This window comes from Podarcis melisellensis, assembly GCF_964234715.1.
Source record: "Podarcis melisellensis genome assembly, chromosome: 5".
Taxonomy (NCBI): Eukaryota; Metazoa; Chordata; class Lepidosauria; order Squamata; family Lacertidae; genus Podarcis; species Podarcis melisellensis.
In genome coordinates, this window is record NC_138537.1 from 61,559,184 (window position 1) to 61,584,098 (window position 24,915).

The 24,915-nt window shown below is 39.7% G+C and overlaps 1 protein-coding gene across 11 annotated transcripts in view; it reads left to right on the forward strand.

The window, feature by feature from the left end:
• Positions 1-24,915, forward strand: part of KNDC1 (kinase non-catalytic C-lobe domain containing 1) — a 72,756-nt gene that overhangs the window by 43,854 nt on the left and 3,987 nt on the right. For 9 of the 11 annotated variants that reach the window (XM_081912606.1, XM_081912607.1, XM_081912603.1 and 6 more), the window contains 15 exons: positions 132-213; positions 378-540; positions 2,391-3,289; positions 4,682-4,826; positions 7,266-7,351; positions 11,349-11,707; positions 14,586-14,679; positions 14,776-14,873; positions 15,719-15,942; positions 16,843-16,956; positions 17,350-17,497; positions 17,724-17,918; positions 18,803-19,012; positions 19,518-19,600; positions 20,605-20,755. In XM_081912606.1, the coding sequence (XP_081768732.1) occupies positions 132-213; positions 378-540; positions 2,391-3,289; positions 4,682-4,826; positions 7,266-7,351; positions 11,349-11,707; positions 14,586-14,679; positions 14,776-14,873; positions 15,719-15,942; positions 16,843-16,956; positions 17,350-17,497; positions 17,724-17,918; positions 18,803-19,012; positions 19,518-19,600; positions 20,605-20,755 (3,051 nt within the window). Of the gene's footprint in view, positions 1-131; positions 214-377; positions 541-2,390; positions 3,290-4,681; positions 4,827-7,265; positions 7,352-11,348; positions 11,708-14,585; positions 14,680-14,775; positions 14,874-15,718; positions 15,943-16,842; positions 16,957-17,349; positions 17,498-17,723; positions 17,919-18,802; positions 19,013-19,517; positions 19,601-20,587; positions 20,756-24,915 lie in introns of all 11 variants that reach the window. The other 2 variants (XR_014168633.1, XM_081912605.1) reach the window with 2 other exon arrangements.

Sequence of the window (24,915 nt, forward strand, 5' to 3'; positions counted from 1 at the left end):
AAGTGTGTTGAGCCCTCAGGAAAGAGCAGAAGAAAGCTTGAGCAAATAAATGTTTGTCTTTATCACTGTGTGCTTTAAAAGACAATTTATAATGCATTTGTGTTTTTTGTTTTTTACTCTTTGGCTGTTAGGCTTTCAAAGAAGCGGATTCTTTTAATGATAGCATGCCTTTTGATTTACAAAGTGAGAGAAGTTCAGTAGATGAAAACTTAGGTGAGTACACCTGTAGGCATTCCTGCATTTTTATTTTGGGAAGACGCCATTAGGTAATGTGTCCAGTCATGTTGGAAATATTTTTCTTATGTAAGCAATTGTACATCCTGCCTTTATGCTAAATGCATACTTTTGTCTTTGTCTTCACCTTGTTGCATATTCAGGATTTTTACCTATGAGCAATGAAAGCAAACTGATAGCAGTGAAAGGACCAGTCCCCTGCCAGCCTTCTTTGAACAGAGAAAGTACCATATTGCCAAGTGCTTTCACTTCTACAGCAACCCATTTCAAGCCTATTATTCTACATCAAAACATTGATATTAAAAAGTAAGTGAGTTGGTATAATGTCCAGAAAGTAATATGCTGTATTTGATGCAATGCAAAATGAGATTTTAGTATTGTTTTAATATTCTTCCTTCTTTTTGACAGAGATTAAGCCATTTTGGCTTGGTTTGGTGTTCTGAACATAATTTTTCATCAAGGCGCCATGTAGATTTCCTGCTCTTTCTAGTATAGTAAGAGCATAAGGATTTCTAGATCAGACCAAGAATCCTCCAGATTGCCCACGGAGGCAAGTCAGATGTCCATCCTTGGCATTTGCAATAGCTATGGTACCGTCATATGGAATTTCCATTTTGCTAACGTGTGTTTGAGGCTATACTTAGTCAGAAGAGGAACTTCATTTCATTTTAATGCCATAAATTGAAACAGTGCCTTATTTATAAGAAAAATACCACACCAGTAGTTTTGACATCAGATGCAAAGCGCAGGAAAATTAGGGTGCTAGACCTTTAAATATCCCAGTATTAAATGCTCACAATGTGATCCCCATGCTTCTACCCCCTCTCAGTGAAAAGACCACAAACTTAAGTAAGTTTAAATATTTTACTTACAGCAATCATAGGTCACTCATGCATCAGTCAGTGCTGCAGCAGAAACAACACAGGTAAAAACTTACTGAGTACAAAAATACAAAATATGGTTTTCAAAATAGGTTTCTGGAGCTTGGGAGTTCCAGCCTCATGCCTCTGGTCAGTTACATGGTTCAAGCAGGAGGGGTGTGGAAACAGGAAACAACCCTTATTCCTCCCTCCCTGAAGATGAGGGAGCATGACCTAGCTGAGTCTTCTCTAGCAATTTACAGTATTGTGGTCCATTTACTAACTAGCATAGACATGCCTTGTTAGGTTTGACTGCAAGATCTCCCACAGGTATAATTTTAAGAATTATTTGCAGTAGAATTATTACTTACACCCTTCCCCCAGTACTCTTATAGTGGGCCATTCCTACTACAAAAGAAAAACCTCCTTTCATTGTTTTGGCTGTTTCTAACTCTTCAGACTCAAACACTGATTTTTATTTTGCTTAATGTATGAGAAGTAATGTACCTTGTTGATATCACCTTGAAACAATTTTCTGTTACACCGGTATTAAAAAGGAAAGTAGCATTTCATCTTAACTGCCATGCCTAATAGCTATTGATGCACCTATTAAGAGTCATTGAGGCTGATATCCATCATTACATTTTGGTAATTAATTGTAAGATTATTCATTCTGTGTGAGAGAGAAATATTTTATATGTTCTAAACCTACTACCAATAAAATTAATTGAATTAGCTTGATTGTTATTTTGGGAGAGAAACATTGCTCCATGCAAGTTAAAATTCTACAAACCTCTATTATGTCTTTTCTTAGCCGTATATAGGGCAAATAACAAGAAAGATGAAACAGGAACTAGGGAGGGGATTCAGAGTAGATACGTTCAGAGTTGTCACTGAAACACAGAAACAGTTAGTGGTACCTCTGGTTGCAAACGGGATCCGTTCTGGAGGCCCGTTTGCAATATGAAAAGAATGCAACCCGCAGCGGCATGTCTGCGCACACAGACATGTGTTGCGACATGGGTTGCGATTCGCCACATCTGCGCATGCGCATGACGTCATTTTGCACTTCTGCACATGTGCGTGTGGCAAAACCCGGAAGTAACCCTTTCCGGTACTTCCGGGTCGCCGCGGGACGTAACCTGAAAGAACGCAACATGAAGTGGACATAACATGAGGTATGACTGTATTAAGAAGACTTCGGTGTGGAAGGTAAGAGTACAGCAGATTGTGGATGGGTCAATGTGATGTGTCAAATTCCTGCAACCGTTTTGCATAAAATATCTTGTTTTTCAGAGGTACTGCTGCATCCTCAGTGATACAATGTGGAATGACTATGGAAAGTGGTATGCCTGTGGATTTTAAAAATTCAATACGTTTAAATATTGATTCTGAAAGCAAGATGGATGAGGACTCTGATTTGCCAGCAGTCTGCGTTACTACATCTGGTATTCTGGAGCAGGATAAACAAGGATTGGAAGCATCACTTCCGACTGGTGCAGAGGAGCCAAAAACAAACAGTGCTAGCTCAGGCATGGCAAAATTACCCTTATTCTCTGAAGCCTCATGTCCTTCTCAAGGGAAGTGTCCTTCCTCAAGCGATCCTAACTGCACTGTGTCTTCTAGTATGGCTTTTATAAACAATTTCCTTTTGAAGCAGGACCCAGTCACAAGGGTGTTAACCCTCGTACCAGTCCAGATTGCTATATCAGAGCAAATACCAAATAAGCCTCTTCATTCAAAAACAGCTTACAGTTGTTGTCCCAGTTTACACGTCCTCCTTTCGGATTCTATAGTGAACTATGATGTTGACAAAGAGTTGCAAAGCGCTTCACCCATGAACCATCGGAGGAATTGCAAGACTAGTAACGCATGGCATGAATGTCTGGACATGAAGATTAATAGTTTACCCCCAACTACAGTTAATAAAGAGCCTCAAACCAGGTATCCTGAAAAGAATCTGTCCCTAACGTTTTGTGAGGAATGCAATACAGATGCAAGGAATAATGACCCTTTATCAAATCACTCGTTGCTTGCCTCTGGGGAATCAAGTCCTCCTTGTTCACTGAACCTGGAAACCTCTCTCCAAAATAATGGGATAAACGAAAATTTATTGAAGAAAGTGGTGCATCTTATCCAAGAAGAGTTTGCATCTGGTAGTCATCTGATGAATACAGTTGAAGCTCTGGCCATAGGTAGGCATTTAATACTTGGAATCACATCATAGATGCAAAAATATATTCTAGACCATGCTCAAATAGAGATTCTGGTGGCTTTGTGCAAGGCATGGTCTTGATGGTTATTTTTAATTAAAGTTGGCATGTGCAGATCCCAAGAGTTCTCCTGTGCCATTGAAAGTGGTTTTTGTTTTTAACATGACCTGAATAGTTCCAGTGGTTCTGATTTCTTCCTTCATCTGATTTCATCTGTGTAAAGGGGAAAGCCTATTCTAGATAAGAATGTCTGTTTTTGAAGCTCTTGTTTTATTTATATACATTTGTATCCTGCCCTTCCTTCAAGGAACTTAAGATGAAGATGATGATATTTATACCCTGCCCATCTGGCTGGGTTTCCCCAGCCACTCTGGGCAGCTTCCAACAGAAGATTAAAAATAAATTAAAACAGCAGTCATTAAAACCTTCAGATGTCTTCTAAACATCAGATAGTTGTTTGATGGGAGGGCATTCCACAGGGTGGGCACCACTACTGAGAAGGCCCTCTGCCTGGTTCCCTGTAACTTCGCTTCTTGCAGTGAGGCAACTGGCAGAAGGCCCTTGGAGCTGGACCTCAGTGGAGACGCTCCTTCAGGTATACTGATGGGGGTGGAGACGCTCCTTCAGGTATACTGATGGGGGTGGAGACGCTCCTTCAGGTATACTGATGGGGGTGGAGACGCTCCTTCTGGTATACTGGGCCGAGGCCATTTAGGGCTTTAAAGGTCAGCACCAACACTTTGAATTTTGCTCAGAAACATACTGGGAGCCAATGTAGGTCTTTCAATACAGGTGTTACGTGATTTTATCATCCCAACAACCTTGTAAGGTAGGTTAGGCTGAGACATGGTAAGCGGTCCCAGGGTCACTTACCATAAGATGGGTCTTTGAGCGTGTTCCCTCCTTAAAATATGTTCACAAAATGTTACAGGCATGCAGGAGAGAATAGGTCACATAATCAGTAATGTAGCTAGTCGGTTGCTGCGATAATTGGTGCAGCCATTCATATGTGATACTTCACACTGCAATAGGCATACTAATTTGGGTGAACTATATTTTCCCAGTGACAGACTGTTTACTTAGCCCTATACCTTACTTAGTTGGGGTATTGTTCCCCCATATTTCATTTTAAATCAAAATTCAAGTGCTCTGGACATTCCCTTGATCAAAGGAACAATAATATGTTATTTATTCAATTTCTTCTCTTCTCTTCACCATGAGTCCTAGGGCAGGTTGCAACCATTTAAAAATACAATATTAAAATCAGTTAAAACTTGCCCAACAAAGCTTCACAAAACATTGATAACCACATAAGAGATTTGCTGTCTTCCCCTTCCCGATTTAATTCACATTTTTTAAAATGTCTTGAACCAGGTAAATATATTTACAGCTTAAAGGATCTCAAATATAAAACTTTCTGTAATGCAATCTCTGAAAAATTTTGCGACCTTCTCTGGGAAGAAAAACTACTAGCAAAACTGTATGATGCAGCAAATGGTAAAACTGTTATATTTGCAAGGTAAGTAAGTGACTCTTCTGCTATCTGTCAGAATATGTGTTGGCGTTTGTTCTATGGCGTGAGTTCTGAATGAGGCACTGGAACTCTCTAGAACTTCTTCATTGATCTAATGGTTGAGGAAACTGAGTATGTTTAGCCTGGGACAGAGGAAACTGAGAGGAGATGTCACAAGGAGGATGGACTAAGCTTGGTTTCTCCTGCTCTGAAGGGTAGGACTCGAACCAACGGACTGAAGTTTCAAGAAAGGCGATTCCAATTAATCAAGAAGACCTTTCTGTCTGACAGTGGAACAGACTGCTTCAGGGGGTGGTGGGTGGGCTCTCCTTTCTTGGAGGTTTTTAAGCAAATGTTGGCTGGCCATCTGTCATGGATGATGTAGTTGACATTCCTACATTTCAGGGGGTTGGAACTAGATGACTCTCGCAGCGCCTTTCAACTCTACAGTTCTGTGATTCTATGAACTTCCTTTTTTATAATAATTTTTTTATTAATTTTTTTTCATAAAATCTCCAATCATACAAATTACCACATCACATATTTTGACTTATTGAACCTCCCTCAACTCCTCTGAGAATCATCCGTAGTTAAATTTCTATCTTCACATTCCTTAATTATAGTATCGCCTTTAAATAATTTTTTTCTGTCCTCATTTACATTCTTGCAATATTCCTTATTTTTTTCACAAAGCTTCTTTAAAACACACTAGCTTTGTATGTTCCTCACATACAGTTTTCAAATATTATCTGAATTTTCCCCAGTCCTCTAGAAACTTATGGTCACATTGAAGTCTAATTTTTCCAGTTAATTTGTCCAGTTCTGCATAGTCTGTTAGTTTTGTTCTCCATTCTTCCAAAGTCGGTAGTTCTTCTAGTTTCCATTTTTGGGCCATCAATATTCTCGCTGCTGTTATTGCGTACTGAAAGAGTTTACAGTCCCTCTTATTTATTTCCTTTTTAGTTATTCCCAGTAAGAAGGTTTCTGGTTTCTTTACAAAGCTATATTTCAGCATTTTCTTTAACTCATTATATATCATTTCCCAGAACCCCTTCACTTTTTTACACTCCCACCACATATGAATAAATGTACCCTCTTTCTCTTTACATTTCCAACATTTGTTACAGGTTTTGTACATTTTTGCCAATTTAACTGGTGTCATATACCATCTGTATACCATTTTCATAACATTTTCTTTTAACGTAGTACATGCTGTAAACTTCAGATTTTCATTCCATATTTTTTGCCAGTCTTCCATATCTATACTATACCCTAAATCTATGAACTTCATTGACTTTGGACATTGACTCCTAAACTCCCATTCCTGGGTTGGATCATGACGTTTCATCTAATTATTAAGTCAGGGAAACTTAACCAAGTGGGAAATGCATTTTTAAAAAGGAAAGGGTTTTAGCATTTAAGAATTATGCAGGAGCTTGAATTGGCTGGTATATCTGTATGGACATAAACATGACTGTGCTGATGTAAAAATGAATAAACCCATGAGAGGCTATAAACCACTCAGAAGTTGTGACTGCTAGCTGCCGTACAATCAAGATGGAATCCCTCGTTCACACTATGCAGTTTGTTCTCTAGAGCCTGGTTATAGTGTATCTAACTTTAAACCTTCATTAAGAGTATAATGAAGATATTTGGCTTCTTAATTTTGGTGTTGAGTGCGAAAAGAAAAAGAAGACGACTCAAAACATATGGTTGGCATTTCATAACAGTTTATATCATGAATGCTTCTAGTTTTGCTTAATGTTTCTCATGACTAATGTGATACATAGGAGACTTTAATGAAGACCGATAATATATTGGTGTCTATTCCCTGTTGGCAATGTTTCGGAAAATGTATAAAAGAGAGAAATGTGTGTGTGTTGGGGTGGTGTTAATACAGTTTCTAAAAGAAGTATTTTCACATTTTTATCAGGTATTACTGTGTTCAGAACATCTTTTATAGACATAACTGAAAATGTGTTGTGGATTGACTATTGAGGAGAAAGCTAGGAATGTCTCTGGAATTTATATTGCATGCTTCTTTGGGCGAAAGAAAGAACAACAGAGGAAATTTCACAACTACTGTACCTTGTCCAATGCCATTGTATGCTAGTGGAGTGGTTTTCAAACCTTCTGTTTTAGGGAAACTCTGCACATTGACATGTCTGCCAGACTTTTGTTTAATTTTTCTTTTTATCATTATGGTACATTGCAGAAGACTCTGCAGCCTGGTCCAAAACACTTCACATGGAGTGCTAGTTTAGGTCTCCTAGGTCTTGCTTCCTTTACTTTTGTTCTGTGCTGCATAACAAGAAAAGATGAATGAAATTGTTTTTGAAGTTTCAGGCACATTGATCCTCATATTTGAGCTGTTCTCCCTAACAAATCTTTTCTGCATGTCTCTGTGTAATCAACTATCTCACCACCCCGTCTCTATATTTACAGCATGAATGAAACTAAATACTGTGGCAACACATCTCAGAGCCAAAATAAACCTAAGAATCTTGGGGACGCCAGTGAAGAAACAAATGGTAAGGAAAGACCACAGCTTGTGATGATGGTCACAGCTTGTGATGATGATAATGAGACCAGAAAGTGTTAGAAGATATTAATTCAGTTGCTGAAGATATTAATTCAATTGCCAGTGGGATAGCCATGTTGGCTCCTTGCAGCAAAAAGCAATGAAGCATCTTGTGGCATGTTAAAGACTAACAAATGTATTATGGCATAAGCTTCGGTGGATTACACTCCACTCCATCAGATCCATACGTACCCCGAATTACAAGTATACATATACACATGGATGGCAGGGGGTGGGGAAATTGTAAATAGTGAGGTCAGAGGGAAATGATATACAGAAAAGTGTAGAGCGGTAATTGCCTAATTCACAGTGATAATTCACAAAACAGTTGTTGATATCACATATTGTTGAACCAATTAACATATATAATATGCTAAAAAGAGTTTGTCTAGGTTCAGTTCACAAATGACCACATTTGAACCTCTTGATGTATTCTAATTAAGCAGTTTTATGTTGCAGACTTTCTTTGAAGTTGTTTTGTTCCAAGAGGCTCACTTTCAGAGTGTCCATGGTGGTTAAAATGCTGCCTGCTCCATCCAGCTTTTTAATGTTGTGGTCTATTATGTCAGATTTATGTGCATTTATTTTTTACATAGAGACTGACCTGTTTGTCTTATATAGAAAGGCAATGTTGACAGATAATGGCACAGATCACATTGGAAGGTGCACAGGAGAATTAACTCTTTCTAATAGCTGTCCCTTCCACTCATAGAGTGTCGGTGTTGGGGACCCTATCTGTAGCAAAGCATTTATGTGTTTTCCACAAGGACAGGGTCATTCCCTCCTTTCTACCCAAAGTTCTGTTGAGATTCCATGTTCAGCAAGAGTTGGTTTCCCCTACGTTTTGTCCCAACCCTGCTCACTCATTGGAAAAGGCCTGGGACGCATTAGATGTGAGGTGTGCACCCAAGGATACCTCACATCCAAGGAGAGCCAATGTGGTGTAGTGGTTAAGAGCAGTAGTCTCGTAATCTGGGGAACCGGGTTCGCGTCCCCGCTCCTCCACATGCAGCTGCTGGGTGACCTTGGGCCAGTCACACTTCTTTGAAGTCTCTCAGCCCCACTCACCTCACAGAGTGTTTGTTGTGGGGGAGGAAGGGAAGGAGAATGTTAGCCGCTTTGAGACTCCTTAAAGAGAGTGAAAGGCGGGATATCAAATCCAAAATCCTCCTCTTCTTCTTCTTCAAGGACTAAAGCGTGTAAACTAACATGTAGGATTCCTTATTTATTTCCTTTCACCTCACTTCCTTTGGCAAAATGGTTAGCTCCTCCACCTTATCTAGGTGGCTTAAAGCTTGTATTGTGGTGGAATATGGAGCTTTGAAGCTTCTCCAACCATCTTCTATTACAGCTCATCCTACTAGAGTGGCAGCCACTTTGGCAGCTTTCTTTGCTAACACCCCTTTGATTGATATCTGTTGGGCAGCCAGTTGGCTGTCTCTAGCTACATTCACAAGGGGAAGTCATAAGATGGAGCTTATGCCTCAGCAGAGGCTGCTTCTGGCTGTATGGTCTTGCACCAAGTCCTTCTGCCTTACTACTCTCCATTGCAGCTGGGATCCACCCTAATTAGGTTTGCTGTGTGGTACATCCCAACCCAATAATTCAGCAACACCCTCCTGAAATAGTACAGTTGGTACTTACCTGAACAGTAGATTTAGGAGGGTTCACTGGGCTATTAGGACTTCGTCCTAGTGGGGACTGCAATGGTCTATAAGTTTGTGTTGGACTGTTCACAAGTCCCCCACACCACCCTTACTGGGACGCGAGTTTTCTGTTATTTTACTTACCCTTGTTGTGTTGACTCCATTGACTGTCGATCTTGGAGGGTCTGTAAAACTGATCGGCAGCTAATCACTTCCTGGAAGAGTTTTCTTTTCCTGCTTCATCATCAAGGCATATCCTAAGACCAACCTGATAGCCCAATGACTCCTCCGAAATCTACCATCCAGATTAGTACCAGCTGAGAGCTAAAAATAAAGGACTGTAGAAGAATGGTATTGGAAAGTTGCGTCTCGCCTTCTTTTATAGTCCCAATTTGTTGATAGTGATGACGGCAGCTCCTTTTTCAGCATCTTTAATTATGATGTCAGTATTGTTTCTGAGGCTGTGGATGACACCACACCCTGCATGGGAGAGGTTGTGTGGTAAATCATGCTCTTAGCTGATTGCCTCAATTTGGGCACAGTGACAGAAGTACTCCATATAAAAACCTAACAGTGCGTGAGGTTGTGGGGTCTATGCAGAATTCTTGTTTCTGTGTTATTTTTGGGTACACTGTCCAGTTGTGTTCAGGGAAGATAGTAGTTGAATGCTCGTGCACTGGGCAGTGCCTTGGCAGAAATGTTCCTTGAGTCATAACAGTAGGATTCCCACCCCAGATCCCACCTCAGTTTGCATTTTCCAAATGTTCATAGTTTCTACTTTTGGTTCAAAATGCAGCTTAAAAAACAACAACTAATAATGCTTTTTTTAAAGCAAAATTTGTTTAGAAATGCAGATTTTTGAAAAAAATACTTATTTGAAAGATGAATTTCCATGCTGATTTTTTAAAATTTTAATGTAGAAATGGGTCAGGAGACCCACACGTGAAGATGCAGCAAAGATTTACTCCCTTTTACTCACTGCTATTCCAAAGCAGTTGTGATGCCATACTAATCCATATTCTCAATCAGAAATGTTTATTGGAAACCGCATTTCACCTCTAAGATTGCATTCGAAAGGCTGGACAATATATCCATCCTGTAATCATTCTGGTTGAGTAGCATACTTTGTTTACATTTCTTTCTTTTAAGCATTTGTGCACTGCCCCTTCATTACTTAAGCTGACTTTCAACAAAAAATAATAACGCAGTTAAAATGAAAATATCATGAATACTCGTTGATTGTAATATTTCTATATAATCTACAGCAGGAGGAACATAAGGCCACACTCTGCTACTGTAAATGCCCATAGGCTTACTGGGAGAGGAGTTTTGCATCCTCCTCAAAAAGCTAAGAAAGTAGGGCAGTGTTAAACTGCAATGGGATAAATCATTTTTTTAACCTTTGTACAGTTCAGTCAAGGCCCTACATGGTGTCCTCGCATGCAGTGTAGGCATGTGGCATAGAGCCCCACCTTGCAGAAAATTTGCAGTGGCTGTGCTTCTGTGTGAAGAGGGCATGTGGGTTCCTGGCCATGAAGAAATTTTAAGGTTTCTGCTGTGGGATGTAATCCACTGAGAGCAGTCAAGTACAACATTCCTTGTTTTGCTATAGCGGACATGCAAAGGAATATTTGTCCAGCCAGTCGAAACTTCCTGTTCCTCCTGGCCTGGAGCATCCTTCCTTGCGTGTGGGTGGGCGTGACCTTTCCAGACCTGATAAAAGGACAAGGCATGCTGCCACTCTCTCTTTCTTTTCCATCTTCTTTTCGTCCTGCAAACTTCCTGGAATGAACTGCTGGCTGCCAGCCAAGCAGTCCTGCAGGTCATCTTCCTTATGGGATAAACCTGTTAGTATAAGTTTTTAACTTGAAGCCTTAAACCTGCCTTCAGGGATCACACTGTGCTCTGACCGATTGTGAGTAAACTTTCTTTTTATTGCTTATGAATAAGACTGCAGTGTCTTTATTATTTTAGGAGGGATTCAAGTGGTCTTACTAGGAAAACATTAGAAAACATTTCAATCTGGACGAGCCAGATTGAATTGCATATTGTCATAAGAAACTCACATGACTTTGCAACTAGTTTTCTGCTGTGAAAAGCAGAATGCACTCTGCTAAGTAAAGAAACTTGCTAATGCAAGTTAGGAACGATATTAATAAACAACATATTCTCTCCTGTCCCCCTGAACATTCCCACAGCTGCTACACATAATGTGTGTGTGTGTTTTGTATGCCAATTGGCTTGTGACCGTTGCCAGTGTGATGAAAGAAATGTGATGAACATGTTTTCACACAACTGCAGTTTCTATTGCCGGCATAGATGCAGATGACCTCCCACAAGATAATTCTGAAAAGGAAGCCGAATCACAGGAAATTGCAGGTGGAATACAAAAGAATGGTGGAGAAATTTTGCAAGCCAATGAATGTTACCCCCGTGCAGACTTGACAGCAGAGAACCAAGAACAAGAGCAGGATCTGTTAAAGTTGGAGGAAAATGTTTGCACCAAAGCTCCCTGCTTATCTGAACTGTGTGGATTTTGTCCTGGTTGGAGCACTGCATTCTATGGTTCGGAATGTTTTAGTTTGGAAGTACATCACTACGTAAGAAAACTTGGAAAGCGGAAAGTTAATGACGCACAAGACATAGATGCGAAAAAAGCGGTAGGTATCCTGATTTTCAAGAATGGATGAAAAATCAGGGACACTTTTTGTTGTTGTTTTAAGGTGTAATATAGAGCATGAAAAGCAGGCTTCCAGAGGTAAACTAGTGCATTACTTATGCTTTCTACAAGGTGCATTCACATGGGTGATTTAAAAGCATTGGATATGCTATTTTCTCCAGTCCTTGCAAGATGGATTACTCTAGTTACTATTGTCCACACTATTCCAATATTCATTTGCAGTACATATAAGTACCAGTGTAGGTTTGTGTAATCTGGACAGTATCATGAGCAATGTTGGGGTAGGGACCTTCCTTGGGCTTCATGTTTAATGAGCATGAAGGGGAGTCATGGAGAATTGTGAAGCTGTGCCTTAAATTATTCTACCTGATTATGAAAGTTGAGACGTTTCTTCGCAAGAGAAATGGAAACGTTTTGGAAAGACTTCCAGTCATGTTAGCCCCTTGCAGAGAAAACAGCAGAGTATTGCAAGACCTTAAAGACTACGAGTGGAATTTAATGTCACACTGTTACAGACATTCCATCCACACAAGCATATTAGCTTGCCAGGCTGAGCAATCCCCTGTCCCCTCCCCTTACAGATTGTACTGGGGACCAATCTCAGGCCCCAGGGAAGGAGAGGGGGGAGCCCTTTTGTGGAGAGCTGCTGCTGCTGGGGTTCATTGGTTGAGCTGCCATTCAACTTTACAGTTTGCTCCTTTTTCTATCTGCCAAATAAGATTTCACTTCACACATCTGACAAAGTGGGCTTGAGTTTGCAGCAGCTTATGCTGTAATAAATGTATTTGTCTTTAAGGTGCCATAAAAAAACTCTGGGGTTGTTGTTTTTTAATGCCGTCTCTTCTGTACTCCAAATGGTTTACTAGGCTTTCACTACCAGCTAATATCAAGGGTTTTGTATAGTCTTACAGTGAACATTACAATTTCAGTGATCAAGCTCACAGAAATCTAGCACACTCTTGATGTATAATTCTCTGCCTACATAGTAGGTCAAGTATTTAGCAGAGACATCATTTTTGTGAGGACATGTTTTGAATCGAAGAATGTTGACCTTTGATCTTTAATATGTGCTTAAATGCAAAGGCTGTTCTCAAGAGCCACTGTATTAGTTCACACATCACCTTGTGTTCTTATCAAAGAAATTTTAGCCTTCAGGCATCTTTAGCTTCAGGGAGAGCAATGGAAGATGGTCCTTACTTTAACAGATCAAAAGCTTATGTTGAGTTAAACCTAATGATTTTTTTTCCAAACGAGAAAGAGAACTGGTTTGTCTTTGAGTTTGTTGGCTGTATTCCCATTTCTTTTATTTCACAAAATGCTTTTCAGTTTACAAACACCCACATTCACCTAGAATGCTATAAGGCAATGCCGCTGCTATTTAAGGTAAACAGCCCTAATCAGACCACACTTATTTGATTTAAGAAGTCATTCATTCTAGAATTAACTACTGTGCTTTGTTGATAATTGTTTCCAATGGAAATAATTAAAACACCAGGCTTTATTGCATAACTGCAGGTGTGTCAGTCATACAGCTTGTTTTCACTCGCATGCTAAGGCCACCCTCCAGACGGAAATGTACCAGGACTTCTGTGTAATTCTTCTTTGATAGGATTCTTGCCTACCACTTGAAAAGCTGTTTTTGAAACTCAGGGAAGAATCTGAATTATTGTTGTTTTCACTTACTCTTTCCACCCTTTAAGAACTGTTTGCTCGGCGGAAACAGTTTGCCATCAGTTTGCCACCCTGAATATACCCTGGTCTACATCAGATGCACGAAGAAAGGATTCACATAATGATATACAACCATATTAGCATACAGATCTCCCTTGCAGAACTGGGAAAAGCTACCTTTGGTATCTCATGATAGAATTGTGGAATATAAATCTTTTAATGAAAGCAAACAGAGCAACGTCTTCATTTCCTATATGACATTGACTTGTTTTGGGACACATGACTAGTCTTGATTGTCCCTAGATATTTTTATAAATACTTTGTTTCTTTCATCCTGATTTTTTGCACTGTTCGTTGAAGTCTATTTCAGCTGGCATTGAACATTCCATTTAAAACAGACTATAGACTTGTCAGTATTCCTGGAAGGAAAGATAGAAAAGGGTTATATGATGTGCATATAATATTAATGAAAATAATTATGTTCATCAATAATTTTAAAGGCATTTAAGTACAATTTATGTGCTTAAATGAGTTTAAGTACCTATTATTGCAATACTACGACCCTGTTCAGAGATAATTTCATTTCCAATTAACCACAGTTTAGCAGATTGGGAGCAAACCATGTGTCTGTATGCTTTCTGCTTTTCCCTCCTTCCTTTGTATGCCTGGCCTTGTTGAGGATATCCTGCTCTATTTAAACTGCAGTTTCTTGTGATCATAGCTGTCAACTTTTCCCTTTTCTTGTGAGGAATCCTATTCGGAATAAGGGAATTTCCCTTAAAAAAAATGGAAACATTGACAGCTATGCTTGTGATAGCCAAGCACGTAGAATGCTTAAGGGCTCATTCCGTATCAAGAGGCCCTCCATATCCTGGTTTGGAGTGAGCCATTAAACCACAGTTATAATCGGATGTTGCAGAGAAGAGATGGCATATAGGAACACAACTCAGTTCCAGGTCTAATAAACCATTGTTTAATCGGAACAAAATTTAGACTTCTGAACCAGACCCATATAGCTAGTTGTGATAATGTCTAGCTTTAACTTTTATGCATATTAACTGTTAGGGGCAATACTAGGTGTTATTGTTGGTTGATTCTTATTTGCAACCAGCTTCTGCTTATCAGAAGTAAAACCACTACATCATTATACTTACTATACTTTCACTTCCCTCCAACCTGCACACCAGGAACTTGAGCAGCTGATAATGATGGAGACAAAGAATTATAGGAAGAGTATAAAATTCTACCAGAGGTTGTTGCATAAGGAGAGAAGAAGCAAAGGTATATCTGTAGTTTGTAATTTTAAGAGCTTTGTTACAGTAATTGTGCATCTGTGCTGACGCAAAGTGGCCCTTACTGCACTTTTTAAATCTTGAGGTGGTGAAGTGAAAACAGTGTTGCCCAAACTGAAGGGACAGCTGGAAGAAATGAAATCAAAGGTGCAGTTTCTTGACCTGGTAAAGAAGTATCTGCAGGTAATACTTTGGCTTTATTTTTGAATTAGAAATTGGTATCTACTGTTTCCAAATCAGTGCATCAGGAAGTAGATTTTTTTCCCTACACGCCACACTTCAGTGCTGGAGGAATGAAGTATGAGAGCCCAAAGTAGCATTGCTATTTTAATGTGTAGAAGTGGCTCCCTTTGATCAGCACCACTCCCATAGTTCCCCACCAGTTCTCGGACTTGTTTATTGGTCACACAAGAATGTCCAACTTCCTTAGAGGCATCTCGCTGGCCAGTGTCACAATCAGGGTGGTGGACTTTGAGCTAGTGCAGTTCCTTCTCTAGCATTCGAGTTGAAAGAACCTCCTGGGTGGGCAGTGAGGATATGCATGTCCAGCTTTTGCATGCCCAGTGATTTGCAAATTAGTAGTCAGTGCCGTCTTTACCTGGGGGTGCAAGGGGTGTGGGGCACCCGGGTGCTGAATTCTGTGGGGCATCAAATGTATACCTACTGTATGCCAGTCCCTCTCGATTGGCAGCAGTGAAAAGCAATGGAGTGAAAGTCCCTGCCTCCCTCCTCCGTCGCTCTCTTACTCCGTAACGACAAATATTCCCAAGTCAGAAAACAAAAGCAGTTTTTTTCCTGCTGTGTTGTTGTTACAGGTGAGTGATTTTCCCTTCCAAGAAGAGCTCAATAACTTTGGCTTCCCTACTCAATAGAAGTTAATTTGGGGGCGCTGGACAGATCTGTGCATCTCGGCGGGGCATATGCTAAAGACGGCCCTGTTAGTAGTGCCTTTGTGTCCCTTCCCTTCTCCTCCCCATCACTGGAATAACTTTGTACCATTTTGTCTGTCTTGTCTCCTTCTGCTGTAGATTATGTCTATAGAGAAATGGGGAGTTGAGGCATGCAACCTTCTTGCAGTTGTTAACATGGCAAGCAGTGAAGCTCTGGGCATCGTTAGCTCCTTGGACTGCATGCTCCTCTTCTATAATATAAATAAAACCCAGTACAGAGCCCCGTGTAATGACAATCAAAGTCAGCCAAGAAATCTACAAGCTGGAACACCACTTGGGCTGATGGCATATCTCTATTCCAGGTACAGCCTGTTCTGCAGTCTCACAAAAGGTGATGTCTGTTCTCACCCCCCTCCCTATTGAAATGAAGGTGCAATTCTGTTATCAATCTCCATGCATTTTATGCTGCAAGATTGAAAGGAAAGTGTCTCTCACTGCTTTGCAAAAGTGAGGTGAGAAAGAAGTTAAGGAATCACTCCCAGGTTAACACAACTCCTTTCGACAATTCTATTCCAAGTTTAGGCAATGGAGAGCAGGATGGTCTGTTTCTCATTTTAAGTACTGGAGCAAGGGGAGTCCTATAGTTTAGAGTTAAATTTATTTTATCATGTCATGGTTGGGAAAGGCAAAGGGAGCTCTTATTTTTCTGAAATTCTCGTTTTCTGGATTATATTGAGCATTCCAGATCAACATTTAGAAATGAACACATTGGAATAAAACACGTATTTAAGTACAAATTATTTCTGCATATTTTTTGAAATCACAGATTAATGTTGGAATGGGACAGAACAGACTTAAGAAGTGAACACATTTAAAATTCACATGGACTGGAAATAGGGTATTTCCAATGTTAGTCATAGACCCATTGAAATAAGGGGGTTTAATCACAATAGACCTGTTTACATAAGAGGGTTTGATAAATCATTTCAGTGAGACTACTATATTACTTAGTTGGATATCACTCAGGATTATCTATTCCTCATTGCAGCTCCTGAAAATGTAGGATTGTGCTTTAATGTCATTAATTTTTTGAACATGCAATTTCTAAAAACAAAGGATCTGTTTTAAAAGAAAATAGAGATTGTGGGAATTCAAGTGACATTAATTGAATCTATTCCTTTCACTTTTCAATCTTTCTCTGTACTTGATTCCAAGAAAGCACGCTTGAGCTTACAATATTGATTTTTTCTTGTACTCTGCAGAAATGCATTTTTAGAAGGCTATGTACAGCAATTCCTCTTCACCTTTCGTTACTTCTGCTCCCAAGAAGATTTTTTTCAATTTCTTCTTGATAGAATCAGAATCACATTACCCAAGTAAGTGTTGAAATAAAGCTGAACTCTTGATACATTCCAGTTTACTAGCATAGATGTATCGGTAGTCTTTCCTTGTTCCTTTGAAATTGTGAATGATCGCTTTATTTTGAAACTAAAAGCATTCATTTAAGTTAGATGGGATTTATAAAATTTCTTACAAGATACAACTGCAAATTAAAGACAGAGTCCTCTTCTTGGCTGAGTGTTTTGTCCAACAAATACATTCTTATTTCAATAGCTTTCCTTTCTTGTTAAGCTACAAAAAAGGAAGCTACACTTCTTGTTTGTGTTCTGGAAGAGATAAACTGAGACACATAATCCTTTCAAGTACATAATTATAATTGGTGGAATATTCAAATGTCAATTGATTCACCAACTTTCTGTTGTTCTTAGTTCAAGCCTGGAATCTTGTTCGTTGCTTAGCAAAATATGTCATCGTAGCTTCGCCATTCTGCAGACCTGGATTAAAGACTGCTATGCTGTAGACTTTGCAGTAAATCCTGATTTTATGAGTACACTAAAAGGCGTTATCATATCTAAGGTAATTCACTATATTTACAGAAAATTTAAGGTGGATGTCATCTAAGTAAGTCATCACATGCAAGATTGCATCAATGTTATATGATATAATTGAACAGAGAGGAAATAACATGCCTTGGGGATCCATCAGTTTTGTTTCCTAAATCACTCTAGTAAAGCAGGGTTTATTTTGGAGATATTAAGGCCGTTATAATCTGAAGAAGACTCCAATAATGCTCTCTTTGTAGGTAGCTCCACTCAATGGCTATGGCGAATGGTTGCTGTCACTACTGGGAAGCATTACTAGCAGAAAGCAAAGCAATGTTTCTGAATACTACCAGACAGAAAAATGGGAAGAAGAAGAAGAGGAGGAGGAGGAGACCAGTGAAATAAAACCTTTACACTTTCATTGCAAAAAGAGCTCAAAAGATGTTTTGCAAAAGGTACGAGGATTCTTTAACTTGCTCTATGGACAGCAGCACCTGGCATGTGCTCTTCTGTCTGTCTGTTTAGTTCTTATTACAAGTTTTCCCCAAAGCAATACAATAAACATCAACAACTGTTACAGGGTCTGAGAGTTACATTCACAGCCTAGATTGAGACACGCCAGATAATAGGTCGTTCCTGGGCTGCTCTTCTGGTAGTGTAGCAGACTTCCGCTTGCACAATGGAATTTCACCCCTCTTCTCCCCTACAGCATCTGTCCCCATCATACTTCCTTAAAAGATTACTAGTATGGAAAATAATCAGCTCAAGAGAGCGAGATCTCCAGTATTGGGAATAGAAGATTGGAGGCTGTATGGAGATAAGCATGAGGAGCATATTTTTGACCAGAGCTAAATTAATGATAAAGAGATTAATATCATGGCAACTCTGTCAAAATATTATTTAACCAAAGATGTTTTGTTGTAACAGTTAAAATATTCGCTGTTAGCATATCTTGTTACATGTTAATAAACCAAAGCCATAGTTTATTTTCTGGCTAAGGCTTATATTTAGTCTTTCAATTAGGCATGAATGGAGAATGATGTAAAAAACAAAAACCCAACATGAAATATTGAACTAAAAAGTCGAAGTTATTTTAATGCAAGGGGGAAGTAGTAATAATAGGATTCTATAGAGTCCTGTTCAAATAGACTTGTGGACTGTGCTCTCAAATGGATATTGTGGTATTAGGGTATGATGGTATAAAATTTAACTGCATAGATTTATTGTACAGGTAGTAGTCTTTGAACTTAACTTACATATTACATTATGTAATAATGTGTTGGTTTTTGCCTGAGTAAAGTCATAGACAAAGCAAATGCCTTTTGTTCTTTTTTTACAGAGCTTTAATTGGAATATCTCAAAGCAAAGTGAAACTGTTGCTCCTTATCAGAGAGGCAAACATGGCATTACATCAGCTTTAGCAAATCCATGCTATTCAAATGAAAGAGAAGAATTCTCAGGCTTTTACTCTAAAACAGACGGAATGCCATATCTCTTAACAGAATATACCGCACAACAACTTTGCCATCAGCTGACGTTGCTGGAACAGGTAAATTTGCATTTTTGGATAAAACCATCTTTGTGGGTCAGTTTCTTAGTTGAGGTTCAGGCCTGGTTCTGGCACATAAACTGCCTTTCTTGCCCTGTAGAATGACTCCTGCAAAGAAAGAGACAGGGTAGGGTTGCCATATTTCAAAAAGTAAAAACCAGGACACCCCAAAAGTTTAGGAATACCGCAAAATTGTTGAGCTTTTTTAGTCACACGCTTTTTCGATTGCCTTGCCTAAGATCCAGGACAAAGCGCTGACTTTCTGAAATTCCCCCTGGGCATCAATTCCGCCTTTGAAATCCTGGTAATGTCCGGAAAAATCCGGACGCATGGCAGCCCTAGGACAGCGTGAGTGTAGCTCTGTTGATTCACCTGGACCTCTCCAGTGGTTTTTGATACCATCAACCATGGTATCTTTCTAGAGAGGTTGTCAGAGTTAGGGGGTCAATGGATAAGTAGTGTACACCAGATCAAATGCATCATACGCCATTTTTATCTGTTTTAGGAAATGTTCCATAAATGTCACCCAGTGCACTTTCTAAATTCAAGATTCCTTGGAGTCAATGATAAGAGTGTGTCTTTCCAAAAGTAAGTTTGGTGCTTTGCCTAGCCTAATGGCATACTGATATGTATTGGGGGGAAATTTATTAGCATGAGAAAATTTGTTGTAGACTTCAGAGTATGATGAGAGACTTCAACAAAGCACACGAACTGAGACAGCGCAACATTATCCAAGGATATGGATACTGCCTGATGCTGAACACTGAACATACTTTTTTTAAGCAAAACATTTTGACAAAATAGTAGCATACATCTAGTTTGTAAAATAGATATTTTTCATTTATTAATAGTCTAGTGTTAGCCAGAGGCTTATATAAGGCAACTTCTGAGAAAACTTTTTGGTTAAATATTCTAAGGTCTCTCAGATTTTGAATGTACCTCTTGCTTCCAGTTCACGATTATCATTTGTTACACCTTTGACATGTTTTGTGGGTTCTATATTTTGCTGGCCCAGTTTAAGACTGGAGCCTGGGAGTTAAGACATTTTCTCCATTATTTTTTCCACTATACATAATTTGGGATTAACAGAAGTAAATTAGCATAGCAGAAATGGTAAGGGGCTGTAAATAAAAGGCACCTGTGCCAGTTACTTTACTGACACAGGGAGAGACAGACAGAAAATATATATATATTTAGCCTATTTGGCTATTCACACAGGGGTTCCGTCTGCTGGAATGAAGGCAGGAGTGCCCCTCAGTAAATGCCTCCCCAATGCATAAGCAGGTGGCCAGGAGGAAGTGGTACTTGCTTCACTCTGTTGCATCATTCAATTCTCTCCTGCCAAGCCTTGTTACCCACTGCATTCGCTGCTCCAGAGTATCTTGTTTGACTCCTCACAGCCAGGAGGAGGAGTCTTTATTGTACTGGGAATGTCTCTCTGTAGCTCCATCACCAACACCTGCCTCTTTGTCTGAGCCACTGGGTAATTCTGGGAGCTACACTCAACTAATTGTAAGGAAATAATGCTGCTTTGCCCCCTTTGCATGGATATAATCTAGTATTTAAATTTTGTAGATGCTTGTCTTTTACAGAGCTGCTTCCTCTGAGCAATTGCCTGCTCAAGCCTATAACCTTTTTGCGGAAAACTGTGTCCAAGATGCTTACCTTTTGCAGCTTTTAAAATATGCAGACAATGTCAGTAATTGGGTTGCTGCTGAAATTGTAACAAGCTACAGCTCTAAGGTTTGCAGTCCTCTTTTTCATGATTGCTTTTCGTGTGTATTGATAATTTATTTGTGGTTGACCCTTCTTATGCAGTTATTTTGTCTGTGTATGATCTGAATTCCTGCCCACCTAGCAGTTCGAAAGTACCCCTAAAGTGCAAGTAGATAAATAGGAACTGCTTTATAGCGGGAAGGTAACGGCGTTTCCATGCGCTGTGCTGGTGCTGGCTCGGCAGAGCAGCTTTGTCATGCTGGCCACGTGACCCGGAAGTGTCTCCGGACAGTGCTGGCTCCCGGCCTCTTAAGCGAGATGAGCACGCAACCCCAGAGTCGGTCATGACTGCCCCGTACGGGCAGGGGTACCTTTACCTTTACCTTTATGATCTGAATGGACGCAGGTGGCGCTGTGGTCTAAACCACTGAGCCTCTTGGGCTTGGCGATCAGAAGGTTAGCAGTTCGAATCCCCACGACGGGGTGAGCTCCCGTTGCTCGGTCCCTGCTCCTGCCAATCTAGCAGTTCGAAAGCACGTCAAAGTGCAAGTAGATAAATAGGTACCGCTCCGGCGGGAAGGTAAACGGCGTTTCCATGCACTTCTCTGGTTTTGCCAGAAGTGGCTTAAGTCATGCTGGCCACATGACCCGGAAAAACTATCTGTGGACAAATGTCGGCTCCCTCGGCCAGTAAAGAGAGATGAGTGTCACAACCCCAGAGTCTTTCATGACTGGACAACTGTCAGGGGTTCTTTACCTTTACCTTTACAATCTGAATAAGGTTCTCAGCCAGTAGGATGAAGTAGCCATAGTGACTGCAAGAGGTTTAACATTCAAAGGAAGAGGCTTCACTTGAAATGCAAACATTAGCTCCTGATAGAAGGGTTTTTGTTTTTTTTACCGTACTGTGGCAGGGAGAGAGAGTGAAATTTCCGTTGTTCTCCCTAACAATCCCAAGGCTTCTGTTTACATAACAAAATATATTCTTTATTCTTTCTCCTGGTTAAACTGCTGGGTTAGAGTATACAGTTCCTTTAAATCATTGTTTTGTGTGGTTGCTTTTAGCAATGTTGAGATTTATGTATACTGCCATTGATTTATTGACATTATGTTGATATTTGTATCTGTTTATATTACATTTTGATTATCTTTAATAATATTGTTCATTTGATATGATGCGATCTGCTTTGTGCACAATCTTGTGGAAAACCAAGGTCACACCTGTAACATATATTTTAATGCACACATTTATACTACTTTAAAACCCATGGCTTTCCCCCAAGAATCCTGGGAACTGTTGCTTGCCCAGCACCCTTAACCATCACAGTTCCTAAGATTCCTTGGTGGAAGTCAAACATTTCAAATAAGTTCTACACAAGAGTGGAGTCAGTGGCATTAATGAACCCGAGTTAGTCCTTAACATCAGTAGATTTGCTCTGAGTAGCACTAGCATTGAATACCACCCTGTGTGCTTTAAATGTATGGTGCAGATGTGGCCTAAGAAATGAATGAATACATTCAGTATGTTCTGGCAGAATGCGGCACCTCTTCCTATAACAGTGCAAAGATATCCTGGAGAAGTGTTGCACAGGACTGAAATGCATCTAACAATGTAGTATTTATTATAGGCATCTTTGTTTTTAGGTTTTTTTAAAGGGATGGATTAGCTATACAGGCTTTAGAAATTCATAGCTATTAGAGATTAGGTTCATTCATTTGCATCCTTGCAAAGGCCTGCCATGAGCTAGGCATGTAGTAAAAAATTGTTTAATTAGCCTTCTGTTTCTTAAACACACAAACACACACGGTAGCAGCTGTTTGGGCTGTATTGCTCTTCTGTTTTCCTCATGAGTCACAACCAAATACCAGGAGGGGCAAGACGCAGGGACCTCAGTGTGGTGTGGTTTGTGCCAGCACACTGTGCTGGGCTTCAAACACCTTCCCCTCTTCCTCTTGGCAAGGGCAGTGATATATGGTGTTGGAAACCTGGCAGAGCAACTCAGCTCCACTTGCAGTACAGCTGCTGCTGCTGCACACACAGAGAGGAGAGGGGATATTTTGCTAAGCAAATCACAAACTTCTGGAAAGAAAGAGAAGTAGTAGTTAGAGTTGCAAGTATGCTCCTATGACTTTCTGAAGTGGGTATTAGAATTCACCTTTAATCTTGCGTTATAAATATGTTCTTGCCATCAAGGGGCTTTTTCCCATGCTTGAGATGAAAAGATCTCTATCTAAAGTTAAAGTTTATAAAATGTTATTTCACACTAATTTGGTCAGGTTTGCAGTATTTAAGATAGCCACAGCTACATGGTTGCATGAACCCATCTCTCATTTTTATGATTCAGGGCATGATTCCACCTTTCATTAAATTTGCTTTATTGGAATGTTATGTTCTGCAAGTGTTGGCAGAAGTGTACAGTTGACATATCTTTCTATTAATGTTCAAAAAAATATCTGGGACTAGGAGCAGATCAGAAGATAAAACTGCTAAGCCGCTTGCTTTTCAACAATCCCCTTCTGGTTCAATAGGAGACTGCAATTTGCCATAATTGCATCTGTTGGCTTTACCATTCATACTGACTTTCCTTTTAAAAAGTAATTTACCAATAAAACGTCACCGTTTCTCACAGTGTGATGAAATATCTGTCATCTATTTGTACATGTGTGGCAGCAAGTTGAATTTGGCAGAATTGGAGATGAATGCCTTTCCTTTGTTCGTCTCTGCACATAGTCCATTGACAATGGGTGCAATCTTTTAGTACTCCAGACATGACCAAGTCTATGGAACTCTTTAAGAGTATTATTCAGAACTATTGTTTTAGGATGCAATTTAGAGGGGAAGAGAGAGAGAGAGAGAGAGAGAGAGAGAGAGAGAGAGAGAGAGAGAGAGATGGAAATGTTTTTCTTGTGCTGTGTTGAGTGCCCTTAGAGTGTAAAGGTTGGATAACAGTCCCATAAATAAACTAAGTTATGGAGAAAGACCCATATCTCTGCCCCTAGATTCAGTGCATGCTCTAACAAGATGAGGATCCTCTCCTCATCACTCGGTCACCCATTTTGTTCTTGCCAATGTGGAAATCTCTTATGGCCACAGTCTTGCAAGCTCCAGTTCTTTCTTTGGCTTTAGTTCCAGCAAATCAGCATGGCCTTTTCATTGGCAGTATTGTAATTTGTGACTCTGCTGGTTGCAGGGATCACCTGGAAACCAGCTGCTCTCCATAATTCTACAGCCACTGGTGAATAAACAATGTCCTGGTTGTCAATTGCCTACAGAGGTCTTGCAGCGCCAGACTCCCAGCAGCTGCATGCAGAAGGAAGGGCACTGGAAGGAGTTTGATTTGTGCATATATCTGCCCCATTTATATCCCAAAGGGAAATCCTAGTATGATGTATAAACCAATGCACTTCACTGCCTTTTTCCTTCATGTGCACAGATGATACATATTTTTTTAATGTCAGGATTTACTTGGAACATAATAAGCTTTCTTATCCAATTTCAATACTTTAGGGAGGAAACATATACAGTAGGATAATTGATGAGCTGATGAGTTTCCTAACATATAAAATAATAGAAATGCAATTTATACGCCACTGATGCATGGCATTTTTATAAATTGGGTGCTGTTGTGATAGGCTCGATTCATTTATATATTTTTAGCAGGTTTAAAAGGAAACCATAAAAAAGTTTGCATTGTTGACATGTTTGCTGAAAAATATTGGTTTTTGTTTTGTTTGCAATATTCCAGGGGTTTAACTTCAAGAAGGCTGATAACTTTAACAATTTCTTTCTGGTTGATATTCTGTAGAAATTTGGAAATGCTTTACTCTATCACATTATCCACCTTTTTTCAAAAAAACAAAACATAACAAAAAACACATTTCCCCCACTCCCTCCCCCACTTTTTTTAAATGAGGCCTCTCAAGATGATGGACTGATATAAAAGTAAACAGGACACATGTATGGTGCTTTGTGTTGCATGACATTGAAATTGAGAGGAATCAATGGAAAGCAACACTTAAAACCTAATGAAAGAAAACATACTATGTAGCACATTCATGTATTGTCTCAGTTCTTCAGCCAATGCAGCCCAGATGTGTTTGTGCCATAGTTTCATTAGCTGAGTCCAACCTGCCAATTCAAGAGGTCCAAATCCCAGATATTTCTATTATTAAAATATATTACCAGT